This window comes from Oncorhynchus mykiss, chromosome 13, assembly GCF_013265735.2.
Source record: "Oncorhynchus mykiss isolate Arlee chromosome 13, USDA_OmykA_1.1, whole genome shotgun sequence".
Lineage (NCBI taxonomy): Eukaryota > Metazoa > Chordata > Actinopteri > Salmoniformes > Salmonidae > Oncorhynchus > Oncorhynchus mykiss.
The window spans coordinates 18,294,579-18,308,778 of record NC_048577.1 but is presented as its reverse complement, the minus strand read 5'-3'; the positions used below and the strand labels follow the sequence as shown (position 1 = coordinate 18,308,778).

At 43.6% G+C, this 14,200-nt stretch overlaps 1 protein-coding gene across 14 annotated transcripts in view; it reads left to right on the top strand.

The window, feature by feature from the left end:
- LOC110485800 (myosin-10) overlaps positions 1-14,200 on the top strand; it is a 93,018-nt gene that overhangs the window by 37,487 nt on the left and 41,331 nt on the right. For 5 of the 14 annotated variants that reach the window (XR_005035472.1, XM_036940463.1, XM_036940456.1 and 2 more), the window contains exons 4-9: positions 1,620-1,647; positions 3,776-3,884; positions 5,670-5,699; positions 5,907-5,924; positions 7,068-7,085; positions 11,880-11,972. Coding sequence is in view for 13 of the 14 variants with exons in the window: in XM_036940463.1 (XP_036796358.1) it covers positions 1,620-1,647; positions 3,776-3,884; positions 5,670-5,699; positions 5,907-5,924; positions 7,068-7,085; positions 11,880-11,972 (296 nt within the window). In the remaining variant the exon portion in view is untranslated. The remainder of the gene's footprint in view (positions 1-1,619; positions 1,648-3,775; positions 3,885-5,669; positions 5,700-5,906; positions 5,925-7,067; positions 7,086-11,879; positions 11,973-14,200) is intronic. The other 9 variants (XM_036940464.1, XM_036940461.1, XM_036940467.1 and 6 more) reach the window with 5 other exon arrangements.

Genomic DNA, 14,200 nt, shown 5'->3' with positions numbered 1-14,200 from the left:
ACCTTTATTTAACCAGGTAGGCAAGTTGAGAACAAGTTCTCATTTACGATTGCGACCTGGCCAAGATAAAGCAAAGCAGTTCGACAGATACAACGACACAGAGTTACACATGGAGTAAAACAAACATACAGTCAATAATACAGTATAAACAAGTCTATATACAATGTGAGCAAATGAGGTGAGAAGGCAGGTAAAGGCAAAAAAGCCCATGGTGGCATAGTAAATACAATATAGCAAGTAAAACACTGGAATGGTAGTTTTGCAATGGAAGAATGTGCAAAGTAGAAATAAAAATAATGGGGCGCAAAGGAGCAAAATAAAAAAATCAATTAAATAGTTTCGTGTTGAGGTGTTTTGATTCTCCAGTAATTTACTGTAATCTGAAGAAGTTATGCAACCCGATGTCAAATCTGGTTACAATTAATCAAATCCAATCGAGTTAAGAAAATTAAATCACTGGATCACTGTTTGATCGAAACGCAACTTGTCTGTTAACCCATTGGTGCCCCCGTTCACCTCAGTCAATTAGATGAGAAGGAGCTCAGTGATTGGCTTGTTGTCTGCAAACTGTCCCAACCTCGCTGTCACTTCAAATGGGTCCCTCCTTCTTATTCCTAATTCTCTAGCTGTTAAACCAGAGTATCTCTCTCTCTCTCTCTTTCTCTTCTCTCTCTCCTCTCTTTCCTGCTGACTGTAAATCACATTGATGCTTTGCCTTCTTCCGAGAGAGCTGTGTTTCTGTCATCAGCCCACCAGTTCAGTGATACAGGGCTCTAAAATAACAAGACTGTAAATACAGAGAAAGATGGCCTTTGGTTGCAGTATTACGCCTACCGTGGTCTGACTGAGTCTGATGACTTCATGTAAACTGTTTTCACATGCACATGATGGACATAGCCGACATACAGTCTTAGAAAAAAAGGTGTTATTTAGACCTTAAAAGGAAACCCTGTTGGTTCCACGTAGAACCCTTTTGGGTTCCATGCATAACCCTTTCCACAGAAGGTTCTACATGGAATTTAAAAAATAGTTCTACCTGGAACCAAAAAGGGTTATCCTATGGGAACAGCAGAAGAACCCTTTTGGAACTCTTTTTTTTCTAAGAGTGTAGCTTTCAGCGACAAGGTACACTATCGGCCCTTATCTCTGTAATGCAGAGGTTTGGCACTACAAAGCTTTCATTTGAAAGACTCCTCGATTCCTCCTCCATTTTGTGTGCCTGTGAAATGTCTGGATCCTGAGGCTTTTGAAATGTTTAGTGAAATTACATTTCACTCCTGGTGCAGACAATGACCTTCAACCTGTTTGAAGGGAGTATCTCATTTAATGGCAAACTCACCAAGCTCAGTAAAGTTGGCTATGTTCTGTAAAAATGACTTTGGTGTACATCAGTCAGCCAGTGATACATTTGGTACAAGACCTAATTTCAGTTTGAAAGAGGGATTTTGGGGAATGGGCTATTGCCGATGAGTATGCTAAATGCTGACACTGTGAATAATTTCTCTCCCCATTTCTCTCTCTCTCCCCATTTATCTCTCTCCCCCATTTCTCTCTCTCTCCCACTACCCCCCCCCTCTCCCACTACCCACCCCCTCCCTCTTTCTCTCTCTCCCTCCCAGACCGAGAGGACCAATCAATTCTCTGCACGTGAGTAACCTCTGAGCCATGTCTGCTCAGCCCTTTTCTTCTCTCTTTCCGTGTTCTGTGTTGCATGGGTTGCTGGATTTACAGTGTCTTCTCAGTTTGATTCCTTGCACTAAGCCTGCATAGTATCATACCACACGTCACTGGTTTGAACCAGGTGGTTTAGAAAGGCCATGCAGCACCAGCTTAATTGCATAACATTCACAATTCAATTATCTTAGTTATGCGCGTCTCTTCCTCACTTAGTAGTCCCGAAAATGAAATGGGGAAATGACCTGCTGCATTGCATTCCTGCAGAAGCTCTATTCAACTATGAATGAAGTGTAGCTTATTGAAGCCGACATGAATGTACTTAGCACTGATTATAGGTCGAAAGAGGAATCAATTGAATTGAACTAGAACAGAGCCAGAGGCCCCAATAGCTATTTTAAAATGAGCAACTCAGTAACACAGAACAGTGAGACAGACACTTACGGGACGAGAGACTTAGGCTTGGGGCAGGGAAGCTGGGAAATGTTTGGTATTTCTGGTACACACACACACACAACCCCTACTAGTTGGCTGTATTCCAGTCTAGCGCCCAATATCTACAGATGACATTAATGCTGCCAAGAAACATGTCAGCGTGGCATCTCATCGTAAGCCTCTGTGACAGGCCTACACCGATGATGTGTGAAAGAGTATACAGGGTAAAGTTTCTCCAAGTGTGTGTGTGTGCGTCCTCTCCCTGCGCTGGTCTGAACCCGATCCTCCACCACCCAATATTTCCCTGGAACCCCCAGGGCTACAAGCCACCAGTCAATAAATATTTTCCTAGCCTCTCACCATACATGACTAAGTCTGGGGGAGCATGGAAGAATTTGGATGGATGTCGGAAGTGTGGCTTGAACACTATCATAAAATCTCACATCTGCTATGATGCATTTATATGCCAACTGTGACACACACACACACACACACACACACACACACACACACACACACTGTATGAGACGGTGGTCATTGCAATGTAAACGCTGCACAGAGATGCCATGTGATTATAAGTCAGTCCCTGAGAATATGAGCCGTCTCCTCTGCAGCAAGGCGAACCAACCTAAGGAATCTAACACTTCCAGTTTAATGCCAACCTCATGGACATTTTACGCAATTACTCACTCACGGGCTGTGTCCAAAATAGCACCCTAATGCCTAAATAGTGCACTACTTTTGGCCAGAGCCCGTCATTTCAGACGCAGCCAGAAATACCCTCTGCTCCCGGTGGATATTGAGCTTAGCACTAAACACACAACTCATCAGCCATACAGCATATTCATAGTACTAGACTAGACTACCATAGGACTTCACCACATGACCAGGTAAGGGGAACCTGAAAGGAGAAAACAACACATGACTTTGTTATAGTAATTGGTTTTACACTCAGTGAGTATTCAGGGGCCTTGTCATTTATTTGAAGACCATCATGTCGTTAGTTTTATTTTGCAGATGATTTTGCTCAACTAGATATAACCTAGCGTTGAGCTTGAGATCGGGGAGAAAGTTCAATGTTAACCACCAGTGATTACGTAGAATGAGTACCTATTGTAAAACCACTGGTATGCATTGTGTGTTGACGTTACTGTACAGTAAGTGGTACTTGGGGATAGGATTCTGTCTGCATGGCTTGAAGAGCTTGCAAAAACATACTTCCTTGCTCTAAAGCTGTCATCGCTGTGGGTCCGTGAGTCCCGCCCTCAACCACAGCCGCTGAACTAAACTAGCGCAAAGAAAATAAACAGCACATATAGATACACAAAAGCCCAGCTACACACCGCCTCATCCGATAAACCTCTCAAATGTGGTTTATTTTCATTCATTTGTTGTTTAGCGGAGTTGCAGGGAGCAGAGCCTGGCTAGCTCTCTCACCCCCAGCTCAAGACTGTTTATGGAGTTTCCCAAGTGCCATAATCTCCTCACAAAAACATCTGCCAGTCAGAAAGACATTTCTGACACACACACACACACACACACACACACACACACACACACACACACACACACACACACACACACACACACACACACACACACGTCATTCTTCTCCATCAACTAACCCAGGGATCTGATCTGTCTTGTATGTTTTCTATCTTCTCAGAGGTGAATCTGGTGCTGGCAAGACAGAAAACACTAAAAAGGTCATCCAGTACCTTGCACATGTGGCTTCCTCCCATAAAGGAAAAAAAGACCACAGCATTCCTGTAAGTGTAAGTTTTTGTCTTTTCTTTCTCTATATTCCCCCTGACATGTTTATCTCCCTACCACACCTCTAGCTCTCCCCCTAAACCATGTTCTGAAGGCCACAGTTACAGTATGTCTTTCTATTGAGGGGTAACTGATGAAAGAGGAGTTAACAACTTGTACAGCCCACATTGTCCCCCTAATACCAGGCCAGTCTGATCCACATTGTCTCCCTAATACCAGGCCAGTCTGATCCACAATGTCCCCTAATACCAGGCCAGTCTGATCCACATTGTCTCCCTAATACCAGGCCAGTCTGATCCACAATGTCCCCCAATACCAGGCCAGTCAGATCCACATTGTCCCCCTAATATCAGGCCAGTCTGATCCACATTGTCCCCCTAATACCAGGACAAGTTTGATCCACAATCTCCCCCTAATACCAGGACAGGTTGATCCACAATGTCCCTCTAATACCAGGACAGGTTGATCCACAATGTCCCTCTAATACCAGGACAGGTTGATCCACAATGTCCCCCTAATACCAGGCCAGTTTGATCCAGAATATCCCCCTAATACCAGGACAGGTTGATCCACAATGTCCCCCTAATACCAGGCCAGTTTGATCCAGAATATCCCCCTAATACCAGGCCAGTTTGATCCACAATGCCTCCATAATACCAGGCCAGTCTGATCCACAATGTCCGCCTAATACCAGGCCAGTCTGATCCACAATGTCCCCCTAATACCAGGCCAGTCTGATCCACAATGTCCCCCTAATACCAGGCCAGTCAGATCCATAATGTCCCCCTAATACCAGGCCAGTTTGATCCACAATGTCCCCCTAATACCAGGCCAGTCAGATCCACAATGTCCCCCTAATACCAGGCCAGTCAGATCCACAATGTTCCCCTAATACCAGGCCAGTCAGATCCACAATGTCCCCCTAATACCAGGCCAGTCAGATCCACAATGTCCCCCTAATACCAGGCCAGTCAGATCCACAATGTTCCCCTAATACCAGGCCAGTCAGATCCACAATGTCCCCCTAATACCAGGCCAGTCAGATCCACAATGTCCCCCTAATACCAGGCCAGTCAGATCCACAATGTTCCCCTAATACCAGGCCAGTCAGATCCACAATGTTCCCCTAATACCAGGCCAGTCAGATCCATAATGTCCCCCTAATACCAGGCCAGTCTGATCCACTGGTATTTACAGTACAGTGGATTAACTCCAATCCTAGTTAATCCATATCAGATAGATCCGTATGATAATGGGGGCATAATGATTAGAGGACAACAGTGTCTTGACATTGGACATGGGCTGTGTGATGAGGTCACCAAAGGGTCAGAGCCTTCTGTAGTTATATGATGCTGGTACATTACCACGGCAGTCAAAAATAGGCTCATTAAGCAATAAGGCACGAGTTGGTGGGGTATATGACCAATATATCACAGCTAAGGGCTGTTCTTCGGCACGACGCAACGCGGAGCTATTATAAACTGGTTACCAACGTAATTAGAACAGTAAAAGTTTTGTCATACCCTTTCGCCAATCATCATTCAGGCCTCAAACCACCCAGTTTATAAAAATGAACCCATTGATAAAATGTGCCAATATATAGGTGTTTTTTTTTTGCATAACATGCCTGTAAATGTGTTAAGAATCCATATACACGAGCTCTTGTCCCATGATGTGTGTTGTCAAAGTGAACACATCCTACAGTAGTACCTATAGTGGGCTCTATAGATTGTGCAGGCGTGCACAATCCTCTAACATATTTGCGTTTGTTTATTTGCAACAAACAGCCAGAGTCGCCTAAACCAGTAAAACTACAGGCAAGTCTTTACACTTTCTTCTCAACACCTGTTACTGTTATGTAAACCTAGTGGTCATTTAATATATTTCTTTGTGGCTTCAGCCTGTTTTGTGAAATGGTTGGTTATTTTCTTGCACACTGTGAAGCATGTATGTGTAATGTTGACATCTGCGTAAAAATTAGACAAACAAAGTTTGGGTATTGACCCAGATTCTCTTTCTATCAGGCGGAAAATAATCATGTCGTAAGTTAACTTTAAATCTGGCATGAATATTGATGTGTATCCAGCTTTTCCATGTATACCTGAGGGTCAATGCACTGTACTGTACCGTAAAATGTGCTTGCAAATTTTGTTATTCCACACTAGATGAAACACAATCATATGCATGCCTTTGTTGTGTTTGGTCGCCACCAGTCAACGTTTGGCAGACATGCCGTACTATGTGAGCTATTTTTGTACAATGCAGAGTAGAAGTTGAGCAGTAAGACGTTGACATAGAGATGAATAGAGATGAGTCTGAAGATAGAACTGAGAAACACACACACACACACACACACACACACACACACACACACACACCTTCTATCCTCGTGGGGACCTAAAATGTATTTCCATTCAAAATCCTATTTTCCCTAACCCCTAAACCTAACCTTAACGCCTAACCCTAAACCTAACCCCTAACTCTAATTGTAACCCTAAACCTAACCCCTAAGCTTAAAGTAGCCTTTGTCCTCATGGAGACGTGGGAAATGTCTCCACAAGGGAGAATTTTCCTCGTTTTACTATCCTTGTGAGGGACATTTGGACATTTCAGTTCCCCACGAGGATTAGAAGAACAAGACCAAACACACACACACGGGGTCAGTTAATGGACATTACTGAAAAACAGACTGTCTGGCTGTGGTTGTCATTACAGTAGTTAGTTCAGTAGCTTAATATTACTCTCAAGGTATTCTCTTTTCAACCAGCTGCTGTAGGTCAGTTGATACTGTTAAGATAATGGAAACGGCACATGAGGGCAGATGAGCAGTGTTCTGAATAAAGATGTGATGCTCACTATGGCACACTGCCCTAATACAAGGCTAATGTGAGAAACATAAGGAATTGCACCCGTCAGTGAGATAGCTTCTTGGAAAGGACCTTTCAGAATAACATGTCCATTCCCCTGCTTCCTGTTTTAATGTACTACTGTAGATTTCACTTAAACCGTTTGCCTTTATGTATTATTTAGTCTAGTCCAAATTGTCTTTGAGTACTACCTGTAATTGTCTTCCTTGGTGTGTATGTACTGTATGTATATCCTGTATGTGTGTTTAGTATCCATGATCATTAACACTTCCGGTTTATTTCCATGGTAACATTTGACAATCTACCCATTGACTACAGAGTGGAGCCCTGTTCTATGTGAGTAGCATGTTGTCCGTTCCTCACCTCTCTCTCTCTCACCCAACGTACTCCACTCACTAGACAAGCTCAAAACACAATGGGCAGAATATCCTGTAAAGGGGCTGATATTGTCGCTGTGTACTATTCTGTATATCTGTCCCTTTTATGGGTGTCAATGGGGTCCCAATAGCAGTTTCTGTTTTTATCACCTTTGGGACACTAAACTAGTTTCGTTTTAATCCACTCCATGCTCTGTGTGGTGTCCCTGTTCTTACCTATAGTTGGCACTGCTTCTTTCAAATATCTCAGATTCGGGAAAATAAACATGACTTCCTGGTTTAATACATACTAATAAACACGTTTCCCACTTCCTAACTGCCATATCCCATTTGAAACAATCATACACCACAAGTCATAAACAGTGCATTTGTAATATGTTCCACTGTTATACTGGCCGACATTTAGCAAAATTCCTGTCAGGACCTCGTCACAAACTTCTCTCCCGTGTCCAATTTGGCTCCGGTGAGCCTGCTGGAGAACTTTTCACTCGCGAGGTGCTGGTGCTGCCAAATAGCCATAGCATGCTTTACTAAATAGTCAGTTGGCTTCCAGCTAGCTGGAGCTGGAGTAGGACTCTGGAGGAGAGCAGCTAGGGAGGGAGAGCCAAGAGGATCACTGCCCAGAGCTCAGCTGAACGGACTCCCCCAGGGAGAGAGGACCATGACATGGTCCAAGACCTACAACACCCTCCCCTCTGCTTAGTCTACTCAGACCCAGCCACAGAATGCCCAGCAGGGACGATAATGGGGATTTTAGTCTTCGTACCTTATTAAATTCACCACGGGGTGTTGACTGTGGATTTTGCCGTTTGTGTCTCAGTGGCAGTGCTACTTAGATCACTAATGAATCCCCTTAGAACTGCTTCTTCTTGTCTTTGCAAGTCTTTCATCTGCTCCCTGCTTTGCCATGGGGGAGGAGTTTACACAGATAAAAAGTTATTCTGACCTCCCCTTGAGGAGTGTGGGTTTGTTCCTGTTTGTTCCCCAAACCACAAACAAAGTCCAGTTGCCTGCGTCATTCGCACTCACCCAACAGTCACTGAAGTGGTATTCCGCTTGTGGACTTGGAGCAACTCTTGAAACGACTTGTAATGTCTGTCCAGCAGTGACTCTGTTTGTGGACTTGGATAGATTTGTAATGTCTGTCCAGCAGTGATTCTGGTTGTGGACTTGGATAGATTTGTAATGTCTGTCCAGCAGTGATTCTGGTTGTGGACTTGGATAGATTTGTAATGTCTGTCCAGCAGTGATTCTGTTTGTAGACTTGGATAGATTTGTAATGTCTGTCAAGCAGTGACTCTGCTTGTGGACTTGGAAAGATTTGAATGTCTGTCCAGCAGTGATTCTGTTTGTGGACTTGGAGAGATTTGTAATGTCTGTCCAGCAGTGATTCTAGTCTGTGGAGCAGATGTGACCCCACAACCCTACCTGGCCTCTTCCTTGAAGATTTAATGGGACAGTTTTTACTGTTCCTCTGGCTTTCCAGTCTCCACAACCTGGGCCAAAGCACTGCCAAAGGCCCTGACACTGATAACAAGTGAGGTTGAACACGCTACAAAGGATGTTTCCCAAGTTACAGAGGGAAGATTGAGAATAGAGAGGAGTTATTTCACAACAGATTACATTCATTTCGTAGTCGTGTCAATGTTAACGGGATATTAAGTGGTAAACGATAGCATTGTCCACAGTCACACTAACAACAACAGCTCTGTTATCAACAACTATATATCCCTGTGTTCTTCCAGGCCCCCACCAGTTGTTGTCACTGTAGTGATTAGCCTCTTAACGTGGCTATGATGGTTCCCAGACACTGTTCATCAGAATAAGTGTAACGCATTCCATCAACAGTCATTTTATGGTCTTCTTGCTCACATAAACCTGATTATGTGGTACAATACATGTCCCGGAGGTCTTCCAGGCCTGTCAGTTGTTGGCACGGCTAGTGATTAGCCTCCTTACATGACAATGATGGTTTCTGGAATCTGTCAGAACAAGAGTAACACACTCCGGAACGCTGGAATGTGGGTCAGCTTGTAATGCTCCTAAAGTGGACCCCTGCTGGTGTTTTGTATTCACCCCTTTGTTCCTACCCTCTCCCCAGTCTGGTCCCAGTCTGTAGACTGAGTTTGGCAGAGATTTGCAGCTTGTGGACATTAAACAGTCTCCATTATGTCCTCTGTTCTAGTTTGTTCTAAAGCGTTTGGTGTTGTCAAGTTGTGCCATATAGCACTGCGTTATAGAGACAGCGTGTGACAATGACTATAGGAAATGGTAAGACTGCACTAACAGATCTGAAACCGTGCTATAATTTACAGTCTGTGCAATCTGCCACTGGCAGCAACGGGCTTATTCAATTCATTCCTGCCTCATTTTCAGCAGCACGAAAATTCAATGAAAACAGCAGCCGGGCTCTCTGGCCCAGCTCTGGCAGCCAAAGATCACATTACGCGTCTCACGTCTGAACGCAAGGCTGATTTCCTAACCCCTAACTCATCCCACAGACATCCCTGGAAAAACGCCACAGTCTTAAGCAATCAAAATGTGTCTGGTGGGCTTGACGTAATGGGAAAATTCCATTCCCACCTAGCTGCAGAAAAAAAAGCTCAAAGTACGGGCCATGTTCTTTTTTTGGTGGGCCATTTTGGATTCCTCGGGCCTGACCAAGCCTAGAATGAGGTTCTGGATGGGATCGTAATGGGCCACCTGTCTAAACATCTGCACAGGGTCATGTCCATTAGGGTATACTGTAGCAACGGAAGATGAAAACCAGTGTTTCTTATTGGACAAGTTTGGATTCCACCTTTACATTTTGGAGCGTTTCGTTCCATTTCATACTTATTGAACGTTCTTTTCTGCCCTGGCAGTCAGCCAGATAGGGTCTACGATAGGTGTGAGAAGTGAACAGAGCACAGTTCCCTCCCTCCCTTAACGGGATCTCTAATGATGACTAATTCTTCCTTATAGGATTGAGTGTGTCTCTGGCCAATAGGATATAGTGTCTCTGGCTTGTGTCAGTGTGTTAAACAGGTCTGTTTCCCCAGTATCTGTCACTGTGCTAAACGAGTGAGTCCTTTTCCTCAGGATCTCTATCTCAATCACTAACTGGAGAGATATGGCCTTCCTCTATGAGTCGCCTCATTAGCCTCAACTCATCCAGCACCCACCCATCCACCTGGCTCACAGCAGCTATCTGTCCACACATCCTAAACTACCACGCTGGAACACAGCTGTGTACTATGGAATATATGAGACATCTGTGGCTAGATTTATTGGTTTGTCTGTTGCACAAATATACTGGTACTTTTTTATGATCGTACTGTGTAAACGGATTGATTTGATTAGGTTGTTTTGCAGGCTTGGTGGTTAGACAATGGCTTCAATCATCAAGATGGCGCCGACAGATATGGCAGCTCTGCTTCTAGCTCCTAAGCAACTTTGCAGTATTTTGTTTCTTTTTTGTGTGATTTGACAAGCATTTCGCTACACCCACAATAACGTCTGCTAAATATGTGTATGCGACCAATAACATTTGATTTGATTTGATGCCTTTGATGTTGGTCTCACAATAGAAAGAGGAAATGCAAACCCAGAGTCCAGATGGGTTTGAACATTCTCTTGTGGATGTGCTGCACTTCAACTGAACCATATGCAGTGTGGAGAGAGTCGTTGCAGTTCTGTTGTGTTGTGTTCCACCACTGAGGTTCCACCACTGAGGTTCTAATCCGTTCCATTCCAAACCCAGAGGTTCTACACTGAGTGACCAGAGAACAGGAAGCACGTGTCGTTAACGCACAGAACAGGCCCAATTTATTCAAAGACATGAGATTCTCTCCTCTCTCTCCCTATCCTACCATCTCTTTAGTTTTAGTTGGACGTACTGTTGTAGGATATTGAGCAGAGAGACTGTAAAGTGGTTTCCTGAACATGCTCCATTGATCACATCTGTCTTTTACAGCGTTGCAATACCTGTCGTTTCACTCTCTTTTCTACTAGTTTTTATGGTCATGAACATTACTGGGGAAACAGTGTCCGTCCGCCTACATATGTTTCATGATCAATAGTCTGTGTGATACTATGTGATTGTTAGATTGACATTGACGAACATTAGAAGGGTGATCAGTCATTGTATGTATTGGAAAAATGTTTCTCCTGGGCCAAAAAGTTTTTGTGCTTGTTATTTGTAAAAGGTTTAGTTGGGGGAAGGGGGCATATGTGCTTGTTATTTGTAAAAGGTTTAGTTGGGGGAAGGGGGCATATGTTCTAGTTATTTGTAAAAGGTTTAGTTGGGGGAAGGGAGCATATGTGCTTGTTATTTGTCAAAGGTTTAGTTGGGGGAAGGGGGCATATGTACTTGTTATTTGTAAAAGGTTTAGTTGGGGGAAGGGGGCATATGTTCTTGTTATTTGTAAAAGGTTTAGTTGGGGGAAGGGGGCATATGTGCTTGTTATTTGTCAAAGGTTTAGTTGGGGGAAGGGAGCATATGTGCTTGTTATTTGTAAAAGGTTTAGTTGGGGGAAGGGGGCATATGTGCTTGTTATTTGTCAAAGGTTTAGTTGGGGGAAGGGAGCATATGTGCTTGTTATTTGTAAAATGTTTAGTTGGGGGAAGGGGGCATATGTTCTAGTTATTTGTAAAAGGTTTAGTTGGGGGAAGGGGGCATATGTGCTTGTTAATTGTGAAAGGTTTAGTTGGGGGAAGGGGGCATATGTGCTTGGACCCAGTGCTTTGCTGTAACATCTCTCCTCTTTTTCAGGGTGAATTGGAACGTCAACTCTTACAGGCCAACCCCATCCTCGAGTCCTTCGGCAACGCCAAGACAGTGAAGAATGACAACTCGTCACGATTCGTAAGTAAAGAATGTATACATATTTCCCCAAAAGAATGCCTTTTGCGAGACAGTATCGAGCGTCATTTGAAGTCTTCCCTATGTTTATAATGTATGTTCCTCAAGCCACTCATGCCATCTCACTCACTATCTCTTGCTCTAACAACTGGCACTTGAGACAGATTTAGCTGGCATGTGTGTTTGTTGTATTTTTTATTTTTATTTTTTTATTTCACCTTTATTTAACCAGGTAGGCTAGTTGAGAACAAGTTCTCATTTACAATTGCGACCTGGCCAAGATAAAGCAAAGCAGTTCGACACAGAGTTACACATGGAGTAAAACAAACATACAGTCAATAATACAGTATAAAAAAGTCTATATACGATGTGAGCAAATGAGGTGAGATAAGGGAGGTAAAGGCAAAAAAAGGCCATGGTGGCAAAGTAAATACAGTATAGCAAGTAAAACACTGGAATGGTAGATTTGCAGTGGAATAATGTGCAAAGTAGAAATAAAAATAATGGGGTGCAGAGGAGCAAAACAAATAAATAAATAAAATAAATACAGTAGGGAAAGAGGTAGTTGTTTGGGCTAAATTATAGGTGGGCTATGTACAGGTGCAGTAATCTGTGAGCTGCTCTGACAGTTGGTGCTTAAAGCTAGTGAGGGAGATAAGTGTTTCCAGTTTCAGAGATTTTTGTAGTTCGTTCCAGACATTGGCAGCAGAGAACTGGAAGGAGAGGCGGCCAAAGAAATAATTGGTTTTGGGGGTGACTAGAGAGATATACCTGCTGGAGCGTGTGCTACAGGTGGGAGATGCTATGGTGACCAGCGAGCTGAGATAAGGGGGGACTTTACCTAGCAGGGTCTTGTAGATGACATGGAGCCAGTGGGTTTGGTGACGAGTATGAAGCGAGGGCCAGCCAACGAGAGCGTACAGGTCGCAATGGTGGGTAGTATATGGGGCTTTGGTGACAAAACGGATTGCACTATGATAGACTGCATCCAATTTGTTGAGTAGGGTATTGGAGGCTATTTTGTAAATGACATCGCCGAAGTCGAGGATTGGTAGGATGGTCAGTTTTACAAGGGTATGTTTGGCAGCATGAGTGAAGGATGCTTTGTTGTGAAATAGGAAGCCAATTCTAGATTTAACTTTGGATTGGAGATGTTTGATATGGGCCAGGAAGGAGAGTTTACAGTCTAACCAGACACCTAAGTATTTGTAGTTGTCCACGTATTCTAAGTCAGAGCCATCCAGAGTAGTGATGTTGGACAGGCGGGCAGGTGCAGGTAGCGATCGGTTGAAGAGCATGCATTTAGTTTTACTTGTATTTAAGAGCAATTGGAGGTTGACACAGTGTCCAAAGAAGGGCCAGAAGTATACAGAATTATTATTATTATATATTATTATATAGTATTAACCCGATGGAGTTTTCCAAAACTTCCTGGAATATTTTGATGATAAGGAAGATAAATCAATGGAGAGGAATTGATTGTCTTCCTATTATTACACAGGAACATTCCAGCAGGACAAGAAACATTTCTGCTAATCATTAATGACTGCTTTGATTCTGGATCCAGTTAAGATTAGAGAGGGTTGTTCTGTTCAGCACAGTCAAATCACTGCCTCATGCACAGGGGAGACCAAGATGAATGTAGTCTAATCCAGACCACAGGACAGTAGAGACCAAGATGAATGTAGTCTAATCCAGACCCCAGGAATGTAGAGACCAAGATGAATGTAGTGTAATCCAGACCCCAGGAATGTAGAGACCAAGATGAATGTAGTCTAATCCAGACCCCAGGACAGTAGAGACCAAGATGAATGTAGTCTAATCCAGACCCCAGGAATGTAGAGACCAAGATGACTGTAGTCTAATCCAGACCCCAGGACAGTAGAGACCAAGATGAATGTAGTCTAATCCAGACCCCAGGACAGTAGAGACCAAGATGAATGTAGTCTAATCCAGACCCCAGGACAGTAGAGACCAAGATGAATGTAGTCTAATCCAGACCACAGGACAGTAGAGACCAAGATGAATGTAGTCTAATCCATACCCCAGGAGTGTAGAGACCAAGATGAATGTAGTCTAATCCAGACCCCAGGACAGTAGATACCAAGATGAATGTAGTCTAATCCAGACCCCAGGACAGTAGAGACCAAGATGAATGTAGTCTAATCCAGACCACAGGACAGTAGAGACCAAGATGAATGTAGTCTAATCCATACCCCAGGAATGTAGAG